General features: G+C 40.6%; 1 protein-coding gene across 2 annotated transcripts in view; it reads right to left on the bottom strand.

Moving 5' to 3' along the window:
- Positions 1–4,176: 4,176 nt before the first annotated feature.
- LOC109955730 (gamma-aminobutyric acid receptor subunit beta-3-like) overlaps positions 4,177–26,037 on the bottom strand; it is a 31,736-nt gene continuing 9,875 nt past the window's right edge. Inside the window, exons 4-10 of one of the 2 annotated variants that reach the window (XM_020592144.1) lie at positions 21,641–21,861; positions 19,406–19,488; positions 18,423–18,560; positions 12,600–12,752; positions 8,543–8,790; positions 7,985–8,053; positions 4,177–6,324 (exon numbers count right to left, since the gene is read on the bottom strand). In XM_020592144.1, the coding sequence (XP_020447800.1) occupies positions 5,953–6,324; positions 7,985–8,053; positions 8,543–8,790; positions 12,600–12,752; positions 18,423–18,560; positions 19,406–19,488; positions 21,641–21,861 (1,284 nt within the window). In that variant the 3' untranslated portion in view covers positions 4,177–5,952. The remainder of the gene's footprint in view (positions 6,325–7,984; positions 8,054–8,542; positions 8,791–12,599; positions 12,753–18,422; positions 18,561–19,405; positions 19,489–21,640; positions 21,862–26,037) is intronic. The other variant, XM_020592145.1, reaches the window with a different exon arrangement.

The raw sequence follows: 26,037 nt of genomic DNA, 5'->3' as shown, positions 1-26,037 counted from the left end.
TTTAACAAGCAGTGCTAGATACATCTACTGTTTGTAGGAAGCCTGGGTTGTGGAAGCTGTTGTTGCTATGCGACTGACGAAGGCCTGTTATTGTAAATCACTGCTATGTTAGGAGTTGAAATCATTTCATCTCAGGGAAAGTGAGGCCCCTGAGTGCTCATATCATCACATGATATCAGCAAGCATGCTCAAATTCAGCTGAGAAGGAGGTAGATAAAATGAACTAGGTAATGTTTCAGCATGAATGCAGCCTAAGACTTGTGCACAGTCAATCAGATTTTGAGTGCACACAGCTCATACATAAAGCTCTATTCTGCTTCAGGTCAATGCCTAACAATGCATCTTATTACTTCCTCCCAAATACATCATGAAACCCAAATGAAGGACTTATCTTCTCGTCTAGTTCGGACAGTATTTAGCAGCACATTCCCTAAATGTCTGTGCTCCAACACAATTCTGTGAGCAATTATACACCTCCAGAGCCACTGCATTGCAAGTTAATGATGTTGAGCCCAGAGGCTATACCACCTAGTCAGCACTTACTTAGTTTGAAAGAAATTTTTCAATTTTAAAACTTTAGCATTAGGATCCACACTGAGTTGATAAGATCCAAATGAATGATTGAGAGGCTGCTTGTAAAAAAAAGAGCTTTGTTTTGTTATAAATAAAAACCTTTGACTTTACAGCCCCCTCGAGTGCATTTTCTTTGCCCGAGGTCATATAACACAACATCTCTGTCAGCTTCTCAACGACCACCTCGGTCCTGAGAAGCACCAGGCACAGACTGTGAGCTTTAACAAGAAGTGAATATAAAGTGTGTTCTAGGAGAAAGACTGGAGCTTTCAATGTAGCAAAAGAAAGTGACAAAGTTGAGAAGTATATTTCCCCCCTCTCAAAAGCATTTGACAGCAGATAAAGTCTTGCAAATCTGTTCTTTGAATGTGATGGTACAGCGGCAAGAGCTGAATAGGGAGCTATGCAAAACACCTGCTCTACAGACAACAACAGGCCACTTACATGCATCCCTCAGTGTTGCTGAACAGTGACCTTCTTTAATGATTTATTTATTGATAGACTGCGGTATACCTTGGGGTTAGAACTCTGATATACTGTACAATACAAAGGCTCCAAAGAAAAGAGATTAAAAATCTATCACATGTACCCCAGGGACTCATATACTGTGGAGAGGGGGAAGCAGAGCTCAGCATTTTCTTTAGTCATTATGCATAAATAGTGTGTGATATTCGCAGTACATATTTTGTCTACCTGAGATGAAGGGAGGTGATTGGCTGGATTCCTTAGAGCCAGTACAAATGCTGGGAGTGTGTTTTATTGAACAGCATCCATTTATGCTGGCTATGGTGAAAAGAGCTGCGGAGCAAATCACTGCACCGTGGCTGCCAAATCACTATTGCTTGCAGTTGCATCCACATAAAATGAAATATTAAGACTAATAGAATCAATTTAGGTCATTTTAATTTGTAGAGTCTGCGATTATTCAAGAGGTGTGACTTGAGTTATTTTCTCTGACAGTTGCTCTCTGCTATACTGACAAATGATCCCACAGAGACTACGTTGTAGATGGGCTCATCCTTAATAAAGTGCAGATTACATACCCAGCTGCTGTTTGGACCTGATTAAATACAACGTATTCTTTACAGTTACTAGTTAACGCAGGTTTGGTGTCTGTGTGGTCGTGGTAAATGGTAAATGGACTGTATTTATATAGCGCTTTTATGCACTGGCCAAAGCACTTTACAGGGAGATTATACACCATTCACCCATTCACACACCGATGACGACAAGGCTGCCACACAACAATGCTGGTCAAGACACCGGGAGCAATTTGGGGCTCAGTGTCTTGCTCAGGGACACTTAGGCATGTGGGGAGCCCAGGAGTCAAACCACCAACTTGCTGGTTAGAAGACAACTTGCCCTACTTCGTGAGCCACAGCCACGGCAGAATGGTGCATTGGCAGAGTTGACTACAACATTAGCATATGCATGCTGAGGTATGAATTGAGGTGTTTGAGTTTGTGTGAACACGAGAACACTGGCTAATAGTAGGTATGGTGGGACTTGGCTGAGCATCCTGTTGAACTAAAGCAAGCTGAAGAACTAACACACAAACTTACATTAGATCACCTTTCCCCCCTCATTTTGTGCAAATGTGCTGTTGTGTGGTCATGAAATCAAAAACAGTTGTGTGTGGGTTCCTTTGGTGGCTCTAACCTCTTTCTAATGGCCTAATTACAGTCATCAGCTTTTCTCTGTAAGTACACATTACACTCCAAATGTTATACAATATTTATGAGAAATATTTGTTAAACTATAATGAATGTATTACAATGTGTTTTATGAGGACAATGTGGATGATGGATGTATGGACTAATGGACCACAAAGGCCAAAGAACCTCAATTTTATCTCCTAAGAACTGTTAGAACAAAGAGAAGCACAAGCTGATATTGGAAAAAACGCTAACTCTTGTTATTAACTGAAAAAAGTCCCTTGAGCCAAAATACAAAATTTCTCAGATTTGAGTAGGATGCAAAATTGCCAGGTTATGATGCGCAATATTAACCTCCACCTCCACATTACCACAATTTCTCAGTTTTTATTTATCCAGGAGCTACTGTGCTTTTCCAACCCGACACTCTGGTACACGCTCACGTAGTTCACTTCATACACACAAGCTAGTGTGTCCACCTGGGAGTATAATGAGTCTTCAGGTAGCTGTAAGGGAACGAGGCCACTTGAATGATGAAATATTCTCAATGGGATTCATACCTTTTATTATCATGTCAGACTTTTCAAGCTTTATTAAAATATGTTTTACAATTTATTGGATGCTTGAAATGGCAGTTCATTATACTATCCTGCTATACACATACAGTATTTGCAGATCATTTTTGGAGTGTCATGCTCACAATACCAAATACACAGGTACAGTGTATATCATTTATTTGATGGCTTAACATGATAATCTACTGAAAAAGGAAGAGAAACATACAGATATACAGTATGAATCTAAGCCTAAATACATTTTGTGGCAGCACAGAACATTTCACATTCCATTATGGGACCAAGGCCATACAACATCTGAAGTCTTTTGACTTTTTAAAAAAGTTTTTTATGTTTATTTTTTTTATTCTAGGTTCACATGGTATAATGTCATCTTTAAAATGAGCAGTTGGGAGATCTCATACATGAGTTTGCAAAATATGTTTAAAAAAATCTTCCAAAGTTACAAAGTGTAGTTGCATGCATACTAAACAAGTATCTAGAGTTTGTGACAGTTGTCTTCTCTTTCAACTTTCAATTGCACTATGTAATTTGGTAATAAAAGACGATCCATACATTGACCAACTGCAAAAATGTGTTTGAAATCTCACCCCAATGACCCAAAAGTGAACCAGCAAGCCTGGATGATCTTCTGACTTGCACTGTAAAACAGTTATTTTAGCTCTGGCATTCTAGAAATCTGTCTTATTATATCTTATTTACACAACAATGAAATTTCATTAGGTGTTTTGACATTTCATAGGTACAAATTTTCTCTTCCAAACTACACAGAACAGCTTGAAACAATTTTTGGACAAACTGGTTCAGAGATGCTCTATCTTGAATGTGTGCAATCATTATAACATTGTTTGGAGACATCCTCTCTTACACACGAAGCAAATTTGAAGTCAATAGAAAGTTGTGGTGTGATTTGATGCAAAGGCATGTCTGCAGGAGCTGAAATCTGTTCCATAAACATACAGAGATGAGAGGAAAAAGACCGGAGAGACCACTGCTAGCTTGCTAACAGCTAACATCCACTTGGTACATTGACTGATAAGGCAAATAAGCAAGGTTCACCACTTAAATTCATACACAAAAGACAAAAATTTGCCTTGCTTTCTTGCTGAGCACAATTTTAACTAGATGTTTTAGCATTTTTCATCTATAAACTGGAGCTTTCTGGAGACTGAATGAGGAATCAGCTCAAGCCTGATTATTAATCAGGGCTGAGGTCAAGCCTTTGCCAGAAAGAAAACCGGTGTGCAGCAACAATCCAAGTACTACACATCCAGTTCTTAGTCACAGATTAGACTGTACATGTAAAGTTAAGCTGATACCAACTCTGACTGTCAGTGACTCTGTAGACCAAGCATCTCAATCACACCACCAAGTACCATCTTTTTCTACTTTTATTCTTGCTCATGCACACACAGAGGCACATGGTTTATCAAAAGACAGATGAGCTATTTTCATCCACAAAAATACTATACATTGACATTTGTCCATAGTTGAGCAAGAAGCACGAAAAAGTCTATCCACCCTTACAGTATCTATTTCCCATCCATACTTGTGAAACACCACCCCTTCCCTCTCTTTCTCCGTCACCTGTCAGAACATAAAAATGGGTGTGTTACATTCTGTTGGAAAACGATGACCATGGCTCATTTTCCTCTCCCTGAAGAATGGATCTGATACATTCAACACTAGTGTGTGCTCATCAGTCGACAGACTGCTTCTCACAGTCTGCAGAATCAATGAACTGAATGAAATTTGTATCACTTGGTTCCGTATGGGCAGGCGTACAATAGCAAAATGCAGAGCTGGACATGCACACAGTGTCTAGAGCAGAATTCAACACGGTTGGATGTTTGAAAAGAAACATATTCAGGGTCCCCCACAAATGTTCAAAAACTAAACTGATGCTTGAAACGGACCGGTCGGTTCATTCTTTATGTTGCACTAAATAATCTGACTGTTTATAAGCAGTATGACAATCACGAAATGCTCAATATTTGATCATTTTCATTTTGGGTTGTACACACTGTATACATACATATATATATGTACATTTACGTATATACACCTCTATGTACTTATGTACAAAAAATGGGTTTGAGTCCTCCACCGTATCACAACAAAGCTATTGTTGAGCAAAAAGAAAAGGAGACAATTTAGGAAACCGGATCAATACCTGAAAGAGACACCGTACAAAAATATCAGAATATTTCATGGGTTGAGTAACCGTGTCGCCCCAAAAGGGCCCTTGGCTGCTGTTTTAAATGAAAGTTTTTCAAGGAAGTTTGATAAATTTGAGTGCAATTCTGTCATTCAATCACTTGAAGTGCAGTTGCTAGAAGGTTGAAGTGGGGAAAAAAGCAGTTTATTCATATTTGTGCTTTTGACCAAGAAGGATATTTCAGCGGCACTTTTCTTTGTCAAGAAAAAGATGCCGAACAGGAAAAATTCTGAACCTGAGTCACCACCATCCTGCACAGATGACAAAATCCTCAACTTTCAATTACAGTGTTTGGATAAACAGTAGCCACATCAATGCACGTCATGATCAATAGCAAGTACACTGAATATTACCAGAGCTATAAATCAATACAAGTCAACAGAGTCTTTTCTTCTGTAAAGTTGTGCGAAGTCAAAAATTGAATCATTTTCCCACAATGGTTGATCAATACATGCGTTATTAGTGCATAGGGTGCCTGTCAAACCTACATGAGTTTGTTTAATGAATTTGCTGGACCTGTGCAGTAGAAAGTTTCCTTAATTGCTTGATTAGAAAAATCTTTGTGCTAACTGCTTCCCTGTGTTTTGTTTTTTTGCAAATACTGTATTACTTATTGAACTGCTGGCTTTGTATCTCTCTATTTACGTTATTGAGAGGGCAAATGTTGGGAAGGTTGTCACAAGTCCCAATTACAGTACATACTTTAGAAAATAAAAAGACCTCGATACTAAAGTTTCAAAGACTTCAAATATAAAAACAATTCTAACAAGAACTTGGTCCAAAATTCAGTAGTCTCTCAATCTTTTTTGTCTTGTATTGTACTGTTGCAGTCTTTAATTCAACATATTACATTATGTATAAAAGCAACAGAAAAGAGGAAGAAAAAGAAATGAAAAAATAAAACAACAAACGCCTCAACAAAATGGCCCAATCAGACATAGTAGAGCCAGTAGACGAGGTTGAACAGTGAGAAAACAGAGGGGAAGATGATCCGTGACCAGCGGTCGATGGCGTTCACATCCGTCAGGTCAGGGATCTTGATTTTGAGCTGTGAGGACCGCCTCCGCAGGCGGCTGCGTTTCATCTGGGCAGACCGGTCCAGAGAGTGGCGGCTGGCAGAGCGTGGGCTGATCCCACCACTCTGCTTGCGGTACTGGATGTGTGCCGAGGCCGTGCTGTCTAACTGCACCATGGACTGAGAGCTCCTAATGTCTGCCAAACTGGTGGTGATCTCACCTCCTGCCACTTCGTTATGGATCTCCAGGGTGGTTAGCAAGATGTTCCCGTGGCTGTGTGGCTCCGCCTGAATGAATAAAGAAATGGGAAAACTAATAAACAACATTACAGCTACATAACAGGTAGAGAGGACAATACCTGAGGTTTTAAAGTGATCTCCCTCTGTGCACAGTGCACTCACAACAATGAAATGTGGATGTCATCATGGAAGGATTACTGAAAAGGCCTACTGGCCACAGGCCCAGGGGCCCAGGGGTCCAGCACCCACTGCTTCAGCAGCTACAAAGAGATGTCAGACAACTACATCTCGTGTCTATATTAGTCTGGGTGTACTTGCCACTATGCAGGAGGCATGCAGGGACTCCTTCAAGTCTGTGCCCAGGGACCCATTGTCCATCCATGGATGTCATGTCATGGTTTTGCCATGGCAACAAGTCAGCATTGATTATTATCATTTTGCGTCATCACCTTTTGAATGTTTCTTCTGAAAGGTAACTGAGTGGAGGAAGGAGTAGTTTCTGGCACAGCTTGTGCCTGCTAATGGCAACTATCATCGAGATGACCAATCAAAATCAGCTGCACTACAGGTCTGCTGCTCTGAATAACTGAAGAACAGGAAGAATCTCCACTGACAGATCAATGGACAATGGTTAAGATGATCCAAAATGACACAGTGAGGGAGTCAGAACCACTCACAGTTATGGCTAAGCTGCCAAAATGTCTACTGATTGGACCTGGGTGTCATGCCTCCTGTTACAACCCCTAAAAAAGTTTTCCCCTGAGTGAAGCAATATAAAAGCCCACATCATCACTCTGAACAATTTAATCAAACATACTCCATGCCTATGATGTGTGCACCACAAAACAGGAATGGACAATGGAAATCATTCATGCAAATGGGGCAACTGTGGAAGTCCCACATTTCAATTTTAAAAGCGACAGATTGCAGAGAGACGTTGCTCAAGTCAAATGGCATTTTGACTAAGAACCTTTAAGGTGTGTTCTGACAGAAAGTGAAGTTTTTATTATCGTGTTATTTCACTTGTGCAGTCCATGTGTAGATGCCCCAAAAAGCTACTGTATAAACAAGTATTAGCTGTAAGACAGTTAGCTAGCTGCGGTCACTCCCTGCCTGTGTGTCTGTCAGACAATAAGCTCCTCTAAAATCTGGTTTGAAAGCAGAGGACCATTACTTAGAGCAGTATTCAACAATGCACATTCCACTTCTCAGTCCTGTTAAATGTTTTCAGAATATATTCCACTTTTCAAAAAGAGTCTTGGGGGACCTCTGCAGTGACTACCCACTGAAAGTCAGACCGGTTTGCCACATCTTGACATGTGCAATGTCACTTTATGAAAGCTGTGTGAGAAATGTGGCTTTTAATGATGATTTCGATGAACAAAGATATGCAAACAGCATGCATTCGGGATGAGCTCTGAAAGAAGAAATAGATTCCTATCTAGAACACCAGTTTCACAGTATAAGATCAAGCATGAGCCTTCGTTTCAATGCAGCAGAAACTGCAATGAATAAGTGGAAGTCAAAAGGAATACTCTCGAGAATAAGGCAATGGCATGAAGATGTCTGTTGCCATTTGAATCATTGCATGGATGGAGAAAGATTTTCCATTAAGGCAAAAGAAAATTTAAAAACATCTATGTCAGTTGATGGCAATGGTAGAGTTGACTCGAGGATACTGAAGAGTCTCACTGAACAGACAACTCACCGAGCGTGAGTGGCGAAGACCTTTAACCTGATTGGACCGTTTTAGGGATGTGGTCCTACTACCTGCCTCCTAGGAAGATGAAAATATTCAGCCACATGTGGGGAAAAGTACCTGAAAATGTATTCTTTTTAAGAAACAAAAACAACATTTGGCTACTGAAGCCTTCACTCGGGATACAGTCGCCTATGATAATGTAATAATGTGCTATATTTCAGTTTTGCTACTGCTGCTGTCAGGAGCTGACAAAAAAGTTCATGTTAGAATAATTGCATTGTCAAGACTGTTTTATCTTTCATTCCCTGCTGGGAGGAATATAAATAAAGGAATTTCGGACTTTATCCACTTTGTGCTGTCCTGCAGCACTTCCTGTAAACAACCAAATATTCATAACAAGTCCACTGAACACTGACAGACCACTGGCAAAGAATATTTCTACAAATATCACCACAACATTTTTCATTTTGAACCTTTCATCAACCCTTTTATCCACTGATAATTTGAGTCACACTCCAGTTCAGAGATCACATAGATAAATCCAGTAATCCCATCCCCACTCACCCTTGCAGCATCGTACTTGGCTGCCCTCTCGTTGTTGGCCTTCTCTGCCTTCTCTGCTAACTTCTTTTGCATCTGAGGGCCCCGCCCGAAGAAGATGTAGTTGACAAAAGCGTACTCCAGCAGGGCCAGGAAGACCATGACGAAGCAGCCCATCAGGTACATGTCAATAGCCTTCACATAGGGGATCTTGGGTAGAGTCTCCCTCAAGTGGGTGTTGATAGTGGTCATGGTCAGCACCGTAGTGATCCCTTTGATAGAGGCAAAAAAGAGATTTTTTTTAAATAGTTTTGAGCATTATTAAAATAACTACAAGCTCTTCTATGACAGACTCACAAGGGCAGTAATGGAAGAAATGGACAGTTTTACTAGTATCCATCAGTGGGAAATAAATCAGTGCCTATTTTGGCAATAGGTGAAGGACTGTTTAAAGCAGCACTGATCAATGTTTTTATAGCAACAAAGAAAAAAATGACTACTCGCAATGTGAGAGGGGTCACTTGCAGTGACAAACTCACAGAGAATCATAAACAGACTCTGCTGTTCCCCTCAGCTCTACAGAGTGTTTTAGCATCTTTAAAGTATTTGTTTTGTTTTCAGCCAGTGTTTCTGGAAATGACAGGCAGCACTTTTCAGGTGTGCACTACCTGCCCAGCACCACAGAGCAGACAGACAAAGTTAGCAACAACAGAACAGAGCTAAAAGAGAGGGCGCATTGGAATTACACTCATCAGATGACTCAAAACGAATGTTGCTCTGTGTCTACTGCATGTTTCAATAAGCAACTGGACGTTAGCCAATGTAATCAGTATATTTTATTGTTACTAAAAAAAAAAAATCTAAAAAATAACCAATCTTATCAGAAGCCTTAAGGTCACGTAGGAGAAAACAACAAATGACTCACTGTAGGTGTAACTATTAGAAACAAGGATATTTTTATAGAAAACATGTTTGGTCTGGGGTGATTTTCTCTGCTACACCATGTACTTCCTCGTGCAGACCCAGAGTAAAAAAAAAAAGACGTTGCTGTGAGATTGAGAGGGAAAAGCAAACACTGCATACAGTTTTCTGATTGCTTTCATGGTTGATGAAAAATGCATGAACACACATGTACTGGTAGGTGAGTGCATAACATCTGCTTCTTTGAAATTCAAACGTCTGCCTTGAAACCTCCAACTGGCCCTCGGCCATCAAGCAGAAACTCATAGTGCTCCATGTACAGTAGCTAGCCCTGAGCTCCCAGTAACTTAACCATTAGAGGTACTGAGCACCCTGGTTATTTGCTATCAGTCAGTAAAAGCACCTTCACACCTTCACCGTGACAAAAAGAGACATTATGTAAGATTCAAGCAAAATTACATCAAAAAATGATGAACATGCCTGAACAAAATTTGTGTTTTGTAACTTGTTTCCATTGTATTTTGTGTTGAGTTCCACCATAGACGCTGCAGCAAATAAGCATGCTTCTACTCACATTCATGCAAACCCTGATCGCACACAATGCAATAACACTATACAGTAGGTCACTCTACGGCTTCATAAATACAGTATATGGCAGATATATCTACTACTTCATCCACCCGTGTTGGAAATAAATGAAGCCTATCAGTGTCTGGTCCACTCATACACACACAGACGAGGCTTTGGAGTGTGTGTGGATAATGTATATGGGTGTCTGTCATAAAGCAGAGCAAAGAGACATGGAACAGTGTGGGGGTTGGGAAACGAGAGCGGCAGAACTAAGGTCAGGCCAGCCCTTAGTGTGAGTTACTGGCACATTACAAGGCTAACATCACTTGTGTGTGCACCCACATACACTCGACATGGCTGACCCTATTGGATTGTACAATCTCTTTTTTCTGCTTAAGACAGCCTTGTTTCTTCTAGGTGTTCTCTCAGCTGTGCTGTTACTCTCTGTCCTTCATTCCCTCCACTCCTTCTCTCCCCTCACTCCTTGTTTGGACAATTTAATCAAGGGACCATGGGCCTCCCTCCTTTTTCATCACGCTTTTGCACTTTCCATTTTATTAGTCCGTGCTTCTTCCCTTTATCTGCCTCAATCTCTCCCCCTCTATTTCATCATTTATCCTTTATCCCCTCCCCCCATTTCACCATCATTTGTAGTGGCTACCCTATTTGCTCACAATGCACCTTGGTCGGCCCCCTCCCCCCTTCATTCTCTTGTTATATGTCCCCGAGTCTCTTTTCCATCTTAATAGCTGGAACAAAGGCACACAGCAATCAAATCTGTAATCACAAGCCAATAGGCCATTAACAACACAGCTCAACATTATAAAAGGGAAAGGGTATCATGTAGGATGCAATAAAGCACATGAAACCACAATGGATGTTAACTGCAAGAACAAAAGTATGGGTGGTAAATCAAAGCAGCATTAATTGAACACTTCCATTAATCACTTACAGACAGAACTTTCTAGTTAGCATGCACAGCACTGTAAAACTTGTCATTTTGGAAGTCAGTTGTTAAGGAAAAAAGAAGAATCCAAGGTCTGGAAAAACATACAATGAGCTCTGACTTGTGTGCCTACTACACTTAAAGTGCTCTCGTACCAATAACAACCAATGCCCACACCTTGACTGTTCATATGATGTGATTATGAACGAAGGGTATGATTGAGGGAAACGGGTTGCAACCAGATTATGGTACAGTCAGGTCATTTGTAACTTCCTTTGAAACTGCTCAGGAAAATGAGGTTCTCCTTCAAACTATTCAATTCTTTGCCTGCTGCCTCCTTCAGCTGACTTCTCCGTGATCATTACACTACTCTTGCGGGCAGGTTTGCACATACAAAGGAGCAGCCGCATACACATACCCACACACATGGCCTCTTCCACCATCAAGGTAACTACAGAGCTGAAGAGGCACACACCGGATATTGCAGCTAGCAGGAGCTCATGTGTACACATCCACTTGCAAAAACACACACACAAAAGCAGATATACACTCAAATGCAATTTGTAATGACCTGATATTACATGCATGCCTTTACAAAAAAAACCCAACCAGTTTACACTGGAAAATAAAGGTGGATGTAAAACAAATAAAAGTATGTGCAAGTATATCTATTCTTATAAAGATGACCAAAGGATCATAGCACCCATCATTTCCCTGGTAGTCTCCAGTCCCCAGCATGCCCCTGTCAACATGACAGCTTTATTATATCACCGCCTTCAAATATAACTAAAAACCAGCTCACACAATGACTATAGGGGTTTGGTCCTTGGGCAGTTTCCTAATTTACTTGGTTGGCAATCTACCCTTGGCAATTGCTGAGCAGATTTTTCTTCAAACTCTCAAAGAAAACCTGGGGTAGTTTAAAGAGAAAACACAAACATGCTTTCATGTTATGTTCAATGTGATATTTCCACACTGGAGTCTAATTCTAAAATCTAAATTCAAGTTATTCTTGGCTTCAGTTATTTGGTTTAACTTGGAGTCGGATGTTTTGAAAAACTGTGCAGGCTGTGGGGGTTTTGCTGCATGAATGACTGGATTGTTGCCAGTTTAGCAAGAGCTTTCCCTTTTTAGTGCAAAAGTAATTTGAATTAGTCCCTGAAGGAAATCTAATAATGCCTGAGTGTTCCAAGACTGTATCTTCAGCGATTAGGACCAGGCAAAGCTCACATCAGGTGCTATTGACGGTTGCTATGATTGGACCGCCGCTGACAGGATTAGTGAATGGTCAGTTACCAATTTAACATGGTATTCATTATGACTGCTGTGGAACGTCTATTGACTGATATTCATCTACCCAGTGTGAACACAGACAAAACAGTGCTGTAGCCTCCTGCAAGGAATCACAGCGATTACAAACGGCAACCTGCTGCTTCTGCCATGTTTACTGCTCACGGGAGCCCTGCAGTGAGTGGGCCTTTGCATCCACACATCCCGCCTCAGTAAGAAGCAAAATTACATTCATTAGAGACGTGATGTATTTATAACCCCTGGAGACGTGTCCGTGACCACAGCGATGACAAACACAAGGTGCGACCTAGTCTGCTCGGAGTCAGGGTTGTGTTTTAATGCTTTATTTTTTACCTAGGGCCACTCTGGCTGCTGAAGCATCATAGTTTATCCAGAAGGAGACCCAGGAGAGGATGGTAATCAGGATGGATGGCATGTATGTCTGCAGGATGAAGTAGCCGATGTTCCTCTTCAGCTTGAAGCTCAGAGACAGTCGAGGATAGGAACCTACAGAAAGATGAGACAGACACAGTAGCAGTGCATTTTAAATCTTTAAGGTAGCATTGGAAGTACATAAAAATTAACCATAAAAGTACACCAGGCACAATAAAAAAAAATTAAGGTTGAAATGTTGATTGTATAATAATATATTATTCCAAAGAGCACACAGGGACAGCTTGTGTTTTTGTTTCAGTTTCCATGACAACCCTGACAGCATGGATTGGATTTATCACCATGGTAACAAGTATCCCCTTCACTAACACAGACACACCACTTGCTGTAACCCTATTTCATAATGATGTGAAATAATATTCAGGTGCTATAAATTTCAGCACATTTTGATTTAGCAGCTCTGCATATCTCATACATAACTCCATAACTCACACAATGATTCTGAGGGATTCCACATTACTGCAGGAATAACAGCTTTATAAATGTGTGCAGCAGTGCATATGATGCTTCAGAAGTCAGGAGTTTGAGATGATGTTCCTCACCACTATTTGCTACAAGAAAGCATTTCTGTCATTACGTTTTCACCCTAGAATGTAAACAGTATTTTTGTGTGCATGTGCATGAAACTGATACAAAGGCGACGCAAGATTTCTCATCAGTCTCCCAGTGTGTGTCTTCATGGCTTGAGCCCATGGCTCCTTACTTCCACTATTCTTAGCTATTTTAACATTTTCATTTTATATTGAAGTAGGAGTGGAGGCCATTACACTGTAAGTTCCAAATTGTGGGTATTCTTATGTGCCGTTCGCACCTGTCGCACCTGAGCGAACGAGAAAGAGGCGGACCCAGGTAGCCGACTTCGATGCAAGCAGTGATTTATTATGTACAGTGATGATGAGAGTAAAAATACAGTGGGAAATAGTGCGTAGTCCTGTCGATGAGTAGTAGCCGGGTGTTTGACCGACAGCAGGAGGTGAGGAGATGGAGAGCTGGGCCGAGCTGCGTAGGCTGGGTCACTCCTGGGCTGGTCGGTGGTGATGGTGGCTACTGAAGGTAGAGACAGAGGCAATAGTGGAACAGATAGGCGACTGAGCATTGACCTGCCTGGGAGGGGAGAGTGGAGCCACGGTCCGAAGGAACAGTCCAAGGGGGGAACACAAAACAGTAGCTGGCTAGGGGATAAATACATACAAAAAATGAAAGAGCACGGAGAAAAAATGGCCTAGAGACTAGAACGAACTGCAAGTGACTGAGGAGTGAAACCGGGTAATATAGTGAGCAACCTAATCAAGTGCAGCTGGTGATAAGGGAGTGAGGAACAGGTGAACGTGATGAGTGTAAATGGGCAAGAGACAGTAGGAAAGGTGAGGGAGGCCAGAGCGGCCGAGCAAACCTGACAGGTATCAGCGAAAGCCACTTGTGGTGGTTGTGGGTCCAATCAACTGCACACTTGTGTGCGGCGCTGGATAGAGTTGCACTCAAACCCATTAAGATTCAGTATGTACTATAGCCTATGTTAGACTGCAATAAAAATCCCACAGTGTTGCTTTAAAGCTGGGCTGTTCAACAAATGATATATTTGCTTCACTTTGCTGCTGACTGATATAACCAATCAGCTATAAAACCAGATGTTTGCTCCTCGAATGGCACTAAATGGTCTGAGAGCAAGTGACCCACTGATTCACAAAATATATAAAAATAGCAATTACTTTCAGTTATATGACAGCAGCAGTGAATGAAGTGAGAAAGCGACCGTATTGCATCTGGCTTAGTGATATTAAAGTGGACACACAGTGCTGCTGCTGATTTGGCATTTTGTTCATGCTGAGGGTAACGAGTGGCTGTAAATCCTGTCCAGACTTCCTACTACCACAGATTCACTCTGACATCCTCTCTCTTGGTGCAGGCACTGAAAGTTGCATCCATTCCATCCATCCATTTTCTTCCGCTTATCCAGGACCGGGTCGCGGGGGCAGCAGTCTAAGCAAAGATGCCCAGACTTCCCTCTCTCCAGACACTTCCTCCAGCAATGCCGAGGCGTTCCCAGGCCAGCCGAGAGACATAGTCCCTCCATTGTGTCCTGGGTCTTCCCCGGGGCCTCCTCCCGGTGGGACATGCCCGGAACACCTCCCTAGGAAGGCGCCCAGGAGGCATCCGAAACAGATGCCCGAGCCACCTCAGCTGGCTCCTCTCGATGTGGAGGAGCAGCGGTTCTACTCTGAGTATCTTGGGGCCTTGTTCACGAGTGAGGGATGAAAGTTGCATAAAAAATAGAATTAAATGTTCTAATATAAAACATAATGAGGACATAAAATGTTTCTAGGATGAAGTGGTTTATTGATGGACTAATGGAATGAATAGTAATATAATATGGCATTTTAATGGATTATCTACATTGTTTAAAGGCTTTTAAGAAGCAAAAATCCATTAAAATGGACTAAATAACATGAAAGCCATTCTTTAATTTTTCAATTAAGGCACCTTAATTGTAGGTACAAATTCAGTGGTAGTTGTCACATTATTATGTATATTTCTGAAGGTTTTTACTTCTTAAAACTATCTCTTAAACCCAATAAAGGCCCATTAATAAAGTACAACCGATTCATTTATCCCAGTTAATATAGTCTAATTGCCCAAGCCCAAATATTCAAATGCTTCAAATGCAGTCGGAAACAGAAGTCTAGAGTAAAAAGATCAGCTCATTGTCAAGCATAGTCTAAAGCTGGTCAGTAGTAAAGCTTCTTTAAATACACAAACCATGCTTTGTTTATCACACTTGATGATCCTCCTATATTTGGCTCACGGTTAGCAGTTCTGGCAGCCGTAAACAAACTCCCCACATGCTGAACATTCACTTCATTATAGTGTGAATATGGGAACAGACTGTTACCAGTCTTAAAATATCCCATTCACTTATTTTGAAGTGTCCTTAACGATAGCTACACCAGACTAAAACTCAAACGAGTATCTCTACAGTAACAGATGCAGAAGTGGTTAAAGAGAAGAAGAGGCTGCGGTTCACTTGTGTGTGGGTGTAGAAGTGTACTGGCTGTAACTGCTAAAGCAAAAAAAAAAAAAAAAACATCCGTGAGGGGGAGGAACACCATGTGTGAGGCAGAGGAGGAGAGAGAGAAAGAGGAAGAGAGGAGATAGGATGCAGGGATGATTACAAAAGTTGAGACGTTGATGACAGCAGAACAATAGCGTCTGGAAGGATAGAGCTGAGTAGACGGGAGGTACAGTAGGAGGTCTGATGTCTCTGTTTTTTGTCTCTTTGTCACCTTCATGGCAGGGGTGTTACAGTCAAGTCTTACATGCAGTGAGAGACTGGCAGCTTTGGTCTGCAAACAAAACATGTCTTTCACTGAGGCAGTGAGCCCATACATGTTTGTTCTGAGGCACTCGGATTCTGCAGGGTTTTTTGTTGGTCTGAAACCAAAAACAGCAGGAAAAGTATGAAGGAGGGATTAAACAGTGTGTTTTCCTGCTATGTAAGGTGCAAATGTCAAGGAGTATAAATTTCTTATACTGTAGCTACTTGCTGTATAATAGTAGGACAAACTAACTCTGTATTGCAATACAGTGCTTATTTTTGCATTGGAGCTGCCTTGAGATGCAAGACAAATTTCAGATTTTATCTGCTAATAAAGTGTTATTGCACTATATTGTATTTATCGTATCTTTTTTTTTCATGTCTTGGCTCATCAGCTGCTGACTTGTTGCCTGAGACATGCTATTCTCAATCTTTAGTCTGACATCATGTATGTAATCATCGAGTGCATAAGACCTCCTTTAGAATATTCTTGTTTTAAAACAAGCCTGAAATGTGATCATATGGACTCGCTATCATTTTTGTTTCACTGTGTAGATGCTGCACCCTTTTGTGTGTTACTATTGAGCTGTTTTCTTGATAGCCCAGTTTTGTGATGATGTGTGTTATGTGTTTGAAAAGCTTAGTAACAAAACCAAGTTTGAAACATTAATATTATCAGCCATACATAGGATTTTTACTTTTTATTGTCATGTGTGTCGTGTGTTCATTATCAAATGCAAGCTGCTAGAAAAGAGAAGCTGCTTTTGCTTGTCATTCTTTTAAAACTGCTGCTTGACAAGTATCACTGGTATTTCTATTAGGTATTCATCGATGCAGAGTGCTAGGGGATCAAATTAAAGCAAAAATGTTACATATTAACACAAAAATGTCTGGTTAGGTATGTTTTGAAGCTAATACTTTTGTACTTTTATTTAAGTAATATTTTGAATGCAGGCCTTTTACTTGTAGAGTACAGAGTATTTGTACTCTGTTGTATTGCTACTTTTACTTAATGAAGGGATCTGAGTACTTCTTCCACCACTGGATGTGGGCCTCATCCTACATGAATGCATGGTGCCCTGAATCCTGGGCTGTTTTTCTGTCAGAGAGCAGGATAACTGGCATCCCACCACAACTCTTACAAGACAGAGGAAAAAATCTTCAATAAAAGCTTGGGAAGAGAAAGAGGAGAGAGTAAAAGAAGCAATCAAGGGTGAGAGAGACACCACGGCAGGACAAGGAGACTAGTGGCACATGTAGCAGAGAGACCTGGTCATAACTGTTCTTGGGGGAGCATTTGATGTGCTTCACACAACCTACTAGGAGACCAGGAGCAGACCACTGCACACTAAACTTTCAGACACCACTTCTCGCAAACCGGTGCACTCTGGTGCGTGCACCTCGGCACATTCACATTTGAGTCACACCTGACGGCAGGAGTCACGGTAAATGCAATGCAGCACATGTGCACCACTCTGAGCCAAAGACTGAAAATGAGGACGAACGGATGCGGAGGCTTGATCAGCATTTGTTTAGAGAGAGTCAATAAAGCTCTGTATAAATGTCAGATTAATTGAGGATCATGTACAAACCAAAGTTCACAGAAAATATTAGTTTGCCCCTGCGAGCAGTGAGGATTGTTGAGTTACTACACTTCTCCAAGTTAGAAACAAATTAATTACAACATGAAATACAGCAAATGTTTTTCTTGTTCAGTGACTTGACAAACTGCCTTACTGTGCCAGTGACTTCTAATTAATTGCCGCAATGCTCTCAAGAAAACACTTGATTAATGTGCTTAACAACGCCAAATGACAACAACAGCGTCAAAAGATTTACAAGCCCCACACACCTTTTTCTTGTGTTTGCATTTATTTTTCCTAACCATCAATGGTTCAGTTTTGATTAATCAATATTCATTAGGAGTTTGGAGGATAATTCCAAAGTAACTCTGAGACACAACTCTTGGCTTTTGTTTTCAAGTACAGTAGATTATGGCATGTGACTTATTAAATCTGATGACACCAAGTTTTCCGGGGCTTTAATATCACATTGCTCCCGTCACACTGACTGAATGTATATTGACTGACTGGGGTCTCCAGCTACATTTTAATGTTTGCATGATAACCAAACGATCACAGTAATTACAGCACCATACCAGCATCACTGCATCAGCCGCTGTTACTTGAGGGATACTTCCATTTCCACGCTTCAACCCAATGAGAAGCACTAGCAAAAACAACATTGCCTCTGAGGCTTTAAGATCAACAGGTCAAGCTTTGGCACACATAGGTTTGCAACAAAGATTGATCAAATGGGCTTGAAAGTAGGCTAACGTTTGTTATGAACAATATCATCTATGATCTTTCCAAAGGAAATTCAGCATGTGAAGGCTACAGTACGGCATTTACCTGTGGAAAAAACAACGTCTTTGGACAGCAACTTGTAATCGACAATGGAGAACTGTGGCAACTCGATCTGTGTCACCCCCGTTACAGCCGATTCGTTTCCTTTCCAATAGAACCTAATGTCGTCTGTGGTGTAGCCATCTGTACAAGAAGAAACACACACACATATACATACATATACCAAGGTGTAACCATCTGTCCAACCATCACTGGAGACCAAGATATGCAGTGTTGCTCATCATGGAACTGAGCTGTCATTTGTGAAGAAAAAAACAAGACGTATTTGAAGTTGTTTCCAAGACATTGCTTTGCAAAACAAGTCAGTTAATAAGTTCACTTGAGTTCACAAAATGTCAAAAAAGTTCAAAAATAGTTGACATTTCTTTTGCCCTTAGTAGGTCTTTATTCATTTTCCAAATTTCTTTTTTAAAGCTGCTGTAATCAACAATAAAATGAAAGTTATGTTTGCTCTGTATCTGCCGAATGTGTAAAAAAGCAACTGTTTGCTAACAACTCAGCCACATCAATGTAGCATATACAGGTCATTTCCTCAGCTTGTAAAACTGCTACAGGCTTTGGAGATAATATTCTCTCGGTGTCACAACACAATGAGCCACAACCAGAGATTTAGCAGGTAAGCATGGATGAGGCATGGTAAATTTATAAATGGATCAATCTTCAATAAACTTGAACAGAAGACTGTTGCATAATGGCCCCTGTGGCTATGGAGCAAGGTTTCTAAAGTCAGACAAAATAGTCCTTTATGGAAGTGCAATATTAAATCTATTGAGTACCCTTTTAAAATGAGTCATTGCTTTGTCATACAAGGTAAAACCACTCCTACCAAAAGCAAATGCTACAGAAACAAGGTTTAATATTGTTTCATTCAAGGTGCAATATTTCACATAAGATTGTGCTGGGTTTTTTTCTCAGCCTGTGCGCGGTGCTGAATGTCAGCCCTAACGGCATTAGGCCTCTCCACTCACAGCTCTCTATCTCCAGCGTGCAGTTCTGTTCATCCAGGGGATACCGCCTGAGATCCATCATACAAGCTGCGGTTGTAGTTATCCTGAAACAAAAGACAGATGGGGGAGGATGTATTTTAGATACCGAACTGTACGTGATTGACACAAATTGTATTTGTCTTTACACCAAGTTCCTCACTTGGCTTCATGTTACTGGAGACTATTGGCACTATCATCTTAAAATAAGATTATTGTGCCGCCTTCCATGGTAAAACGCTGACTGTGAAACTATATATGTAATTATGCTTTAGATCCCAGATAGACAAGCACTTCTCACATTTGTCTTTGACTCAGTTCAGGTCTCCTTCACAAAACTACCATCCTTCTTGTGATTAAATTAAATTTTGAGCAAATAAAAGTCACAAATTGGCAAAGTTTAGCACCAACTCACCTGAGCTGGGACTGGTGGAGGCATCCCTTTATTTATCAGATATGGATTAGCTCAAATGGCCGATAATCAGACAGTTAATATAAGCAGTAAAGTGAAATACAAATCAAATTGATACAGGCTAAGGCTGGCCTGATTAAAAGCTGGCTGCTTGGCAGTAAGCCACTGGATATCTTCATTCCGTTAAGCCTGGGATGAGGCTGTAGAAAGCCATTGGGTGTAAACGTTATACAATTACGATATCATAACATCAGGTCTGCAAGCTGAAGACATCCATGATTACTGTGACACACTGAAGGTTACATATAGACTTTGTAATCAAGAATTCCAATATAAAAAATTGCTTTTTATATTACTAAACTATCTTGGAAGCCTGCTTCACTTTTTTATTGTAAGCAGCATCAAAACTGTACGTACTGCATACTTCAAATAATAAACAATAAACCTGAAACAATTAGTTGATTAATAGTTCATTTACAGAAAATGACAACTATAAAAAAATTCCTCAAAATTCTCTGGTTCCATCTTAGCAAATGTGAATAACAGGTGGTTTTCTTAGTCTAGTAAATTGAACCTATTCAGGTTTTGGATTCTGAGTCATGGAGTCAAATATATAAATAAACCTATAAATTCAGAAATCACAATAGAAATGATTAAAACGCAATTCATTTGTATGAAATGTTGTTTCATAATACTCATTTCCATAATAACAGCTATGTTTTGATTAGAAACATTCCTTGTGGAAAGACAAACTGATGAAGGCTGAAAGTCTTTCTGTGTGGCTGGTCTAGCTAACAGGAGTTAGCTAGCTGCTAGCAGCTAGGTGATAAGCACACTGTCATTAAAAGTGACAAGATGAAACAAAATGTGAAATGTCACTTGAAAAAATGTCAGACCTTTTTGAAATAAAAATGTCTTGTGAAATAAAAGGCACTGTACTGTAAATATGAAAACTGGGAACTTATGGTGAGCATTTTTCACAATATGTAGACTCAACAATTAACTACTGACTGAGAAAATAATAATTAGTTGCAGCCCTGATAAACAGCACACAATAAATATGGAGTGCATTCTTTACGACCATGATAGTAATCTGTACTCAGTATGTTACCCATGTTACCTGACATACAGTTGTGTAACAGCTCATACTACAAACACCACGTCGCACATCTGACTCTCCCTCTAATCTCTTGAAAGCACAGAGAGGTCCATAAGTAGCCCACAGCTTACTCTACTTGCATAATCAAGTGCGGCTGTATGACTGTAAAGTACAAAACGCTGACAGAAACACAAGCATGCAAGAACGCATGCAAACACACATGAGCGCTCTTTGCTTTTGCACACTAATAATTCAAAGCATGCATCCATATTCATAGGTCACACTAACTCTTCTGAGCCTGCCTGATCAATGGAAATTCAAAATGAGGGCTTTATGAAACAAATATCAAACAACAGCTGCAAGCTTAACATTGCATTAATGCACCTTCTACTCAGTTCGTACGGCTTTTCATGAATGATCTCTGACTGCACCCTCCCTTCCTTAAAAATCAAATGCTGAGCTGCCCTTGAGCATGACACAGAATCCTCTGGCTACCCAGTGGCCAGCAGCAAACATCTGCCAAGTTCTCAGCTTGGGCAGCTGTGGCGCTGTAATAGGGCTTTAAACACAGTGAATTAACTTGATGCTGGGAAACAACAACATTTTTGACCTTGAGATTCACCTTATTGCTTGTTGTGGGGAGTGTTGCTCATTTGTGTGTCCCAGAAATTGTGCATTACACTGTAACTCAGTTCAAAGCAGAACCCACCTGAGGCCATAGAGAACAGTGCCATCAGGGTGCAGGCGGATCATGCGGTTTTTCACTGTGACTCCATGAACGAAAGACTTCTTGTCATTCAGGAAGTAGGTGTCGGGGACCCAGAGCTGGTCAGCGACCCTGTTATCCAGAGTCAAGTTATGGGGGATTCCCACATAGGCTAGACGCTTGTCCCTCCAGTACTGTTGGAAATACATGGTCAGTGTGTAGTCCTATGGATACAAACGGAGGAAAAGAGACAATAAGTCACAGTGATCCCTGTTATTTCCTCTTCAGAGGGGACAAAAATTAAAATATATGCTTTAAATAATACTACTGTGCTCCTCTGAGGTCATACCTAATTTGTTAGTCTAATAGGTTTTTTCCCATTTCCCAAACACAATCAAAATCACAAAGCCTGACTCTCAAAGGCTCCAATGCAATATACAGTACACTGTAATAGCTTTGGTGCTCTTTTACCTCTCCCTGTAAACACAATCTTAGCTATATTAGCTGGTCAAGCTAGTTGTTAAAGTGAGGCTATGAAAAAAAACATTCATTATTGTACAAATGAAACACTGGACTTACTGCATCAAAACAAAACCACTGCAAGATGTTGCTGTCTAATGTCAAAGGTAATCTGTTTTTAATAATATGAAATAGAAAATGAAACAAAAAAGAAATTAAAATGAATGAGATCTCAGAATTGTCAGAATAATGTTCTGTTAATAAATGTAGCTTTTAAACACTATTCGTGCTAGATTAATCATATGTCACATTTAACTGCTCAAACAACATTCTATAAATATGCTTTTTAGCTAACACACCCTCACCATCTGGCACCTAAGCCAAATAAGTACCAGGAAGAAGAGCTTAATGTTCTGTGAAATCAAAAAGTTGTGGAACAGTTGTGTAAGTTAAAAAAAGGATAGTAGTCAACTAAAGTTTTTGTTTTGCCTTGATTCACGTGTATTTGATCAGGGCAGAATGGCACTGGAGACAGAGGGCAGACATAATCCACTTACCTAACTGTGTCTTTCCTCTATCCCTGCTTTTCTCTCAGTCTATCTCTCTCTCTCTCTCTTTCTCGGGGCAATGCTATGACTTCCCCTATGCCCGCTGTGGCGTTGAAATGAAACTAGTCTGCACCAAGCTGGCACGCACGTCTGCTGGTAGCTGCATTTTTCAAGCTTGCACCGAGCACAAAAAAAAAAAATTGGGCTTAAAGCTGTCACAACAATGAGCCTGACCTACAAAAAAGATTCATGCATGTTATGTAACTGAAACAGTTATGTCTCTTTGCACCCCCTCATCTCAACACTGTGTTGTTAATACTTAAAAACACATTGCATTTTCATGAGATAACTAAAGGACAGAATTACAAAGGCTCCAGTTTTGCTAATTAAGGTAACTGGCTGCTTGTTAATCATCCATTTCTTTATTAATACTTCTATTTAATACATTTGTTTTCCAGGCTTGATTAGCACACAGATAGATGTGAAGAGGGAAGATCTTAGTCAGCACAGGACACAGATTGGTCACACAGCATGACAAGGAAAGCTCGCTGGCACAAAGCCATAACTGTATCGTGGTAAAACCATGGCCTGTGTGGTATCTGCAGCCCCCAAATGATGAAGCCATTCTGGTTGTGTGGTTTAGTATTACTACCAATCATGTGGGAAGGAAGGAAAGCATATTCAAGATAAGTCTCTCAGCACAATTCAAACTTTTATGCTGTCTTTAAATCAAACCATTGTCCCGATTTGCTGCTTTTTATTCTTTTATATCATTGCAAATTGAATATATTTGGATTTTGAACAGTTGGTCAGACAAACCAAACAATCTTGAAGTAAGATTTCACCCTGGGCTGAGGAGATGTGAAGGTCATCTTCACTAATTTCTATAATTACCTTTGCCAAGGCAGAGGTAATGTTTTTACCGGCATTTGTTGGTTTGTTTGTTGATTAGTTTGTTCACAGGGTAACTTGAAATGCAATGAATGAATTGTGATGAAAGTGTTTGGAGAGGCAGGGTATGGCTTACGGAACAATCCATTAGATTTTGGTGCTGATCCTGATCATCATCTGGATCCAGAAATGTTTTAAAGGATTCATCACCACATTCAGATAGAGCCTGTTTTAATATTTTTGCTTCTAACCCCATGCACAGCGTCTACAGTGCTTGGACAAAATTGCATCATTCATATAAGATCTACCACACCCTAAAGTATGCTCTGGATCCAAGTAATATTCCAGATCTGCTGATTCACAATGTTCAAATTTATAGGGCTCATGGAAAACTTGCTACTCTGTGACAACAAATAATGCTACAGAGCTGGAACAAATTTTAGTTGAAAGTCTGCTGATTCATAAGGATGTCGACAGATCTGATGTATCTACGTAAGTTACTGAGCTAGATACTGAAGAAAAGAGCCATTAATGAAATATTGCTTTTCCTGTATAACTTTCAAACCAATAATAAAATCAACATGATTTCAAATGTTAGGGGTAGGTTTTCATGGTCAAAGAATCATATTATGAGGGTCAAACTATCATGGGAAGACTTCAGAAAAGGTCACTGGTGTGAACCTGCCCTCCATGGAGGACCTGTACACCGTACAGGTCAAAAGGAGGGCGGAGAGGATCACTGCAGACCACTCACACCCCGGATACAATCTGTTTGAACTCCTCCCCTCTGGACAGTGTTACAGGTCACTGTCCACCTAGACAACCAGGTACAGGAACAGTTTCTTCCCCCAGGCTGTCACTCTGATGAACACTTAACCAATGACCATATGATTGGACAATAAACCTCAGTGCAATACCTGTGTGTATTTATACACATTGTACAGATTATACAGACTTGTACAGGTCTCTAGTACTCTGTTTTAAGTACTTTTTTTATCCCTAATTATCTCATTTCAAAGAACATTCCTTTGTTGTCTGCATTGTTTACTGTCTGTTCATGCTGCTTATTCTGCATTGTTTGCACTTTCTGTTGCTTGTAAATACTGCTTATTTTTGGTATATTACACAGCCTTATGCTGATCTACTGTTTGCACATTGAGAGCCAATGTATCTGAGTCAAATTCCTCGTGTGTCCAACACACCTGGCCAATAAACTGATTCTGATTTTGATTCTGAATAGTGCTTTAAGGTGTAATGGCATTATATGGATGGTGAGCTCCTTGGCAGAGGTTTGCGCTGTCTGAGTGCTGTCGTTAAAATATTACGTAGGATATTTGGGCGATATACACCACTAACAACTTCTTGCTACAAAGGTTAATCCTCTTCCTTTAAATAACTGGCACTGCACCAGAGCACTGAGGCTGATGATCCACTAATGATACAGTAGCATGTAGTCAACATGCTTGTTCCTTTAAATGATAGGAAACTGAATCCTTGTCAGTTTCCTGGATTTTGAAACATCAGGTGCAGTAAGTGTTATCAGTCCTGGTGCCATTAAAGTGATCAATGTGGATTGATCACAGCATGTGGTGGAAATTCTATCTGCTGTATGAATGAATGCTGCAGACTTACTTCCCACCTTTCCTTCATTATCACAGTAACTTTATCCTCCATCAATCTCTACACATGCCTCATTTTGACCCTTATCACACCACGTCTCCTTCGCCACTCTCTCCTCCCCTCGGCTCTCCCCGGGCGGTCTTGCGCTTTAGGTATATCCAGGTATCCAGGTATAGCCAGTGTGTCAGTAGGCAGCCCAGTGAGCACAGTGCATACATGCATGCCTCAAAAGACTTAAATAATTTAAATAAACCATGTACTGTAGCCTGTACAAACACATGGCCAAGGGATCCTCATCAATCTTGCATAAAGACAATCAAAATGAATTTCAGATGAGGACAAGCTGAACTTTGTTTTACCTGCCCTGGAGCAATTTCTGTTTATTTTCTATAAACTATGAATTATTGACAACTCTACAATTTCCCACAACACATGAATTCCCTCATACATGCTGCTGTTTGGTTACTAGTATATATTCTCAGCAGAGATAACAACAGTAACCAGTGGTAATGATTTCCAGTGAGCCTAAATCTTTCATTTAACTCATGGGCTCGGAGTGTCATCAGTGGCTGGGGGGTTATATTGTCGGGAGAGGGCATCTGAACGCCGAACGCAACTATGATGTGGGCAACAAGGAACTGCTGGCTGTAAAATTGGCCCTTGAAGAGTGGCGGCACCTCCTCGAGGGTGCTGACCAACCTTTTTTAGTTTGGACCGATCATAAGAACTTGGCCTACCTCCAGCCAGCTAAAAGACTGAACTCCCGACAAGCGAGGTGGGCCTTGTTCTTTGATGGGTTCCGGTTTACACTCTCATATCGGCCGGGGTCTCGTAACCAGAAACCAGAAACCAGATGCCCTCTCCCGACAATATAAACCCCCA

This window comes from Monopterus albus, unplaced genomic scaffold (assembly GCF_001952655.1).
Source record: "Monopterus albus unplaced genomic scaffold, M_albus_1.0 scaffold16.1, whole genome shotgun sequence".
NCBI classification, from domain to species: domain Eukaryota; kingdom Metazoa; phylum Chordata; class Actinopteri; order Synbranchiformes; family Synbranchidae; genus Monopterus; species Monopterus albus.
This window is presented reverse-complemented; position numbering and strand designations above follow the sequence as displayed.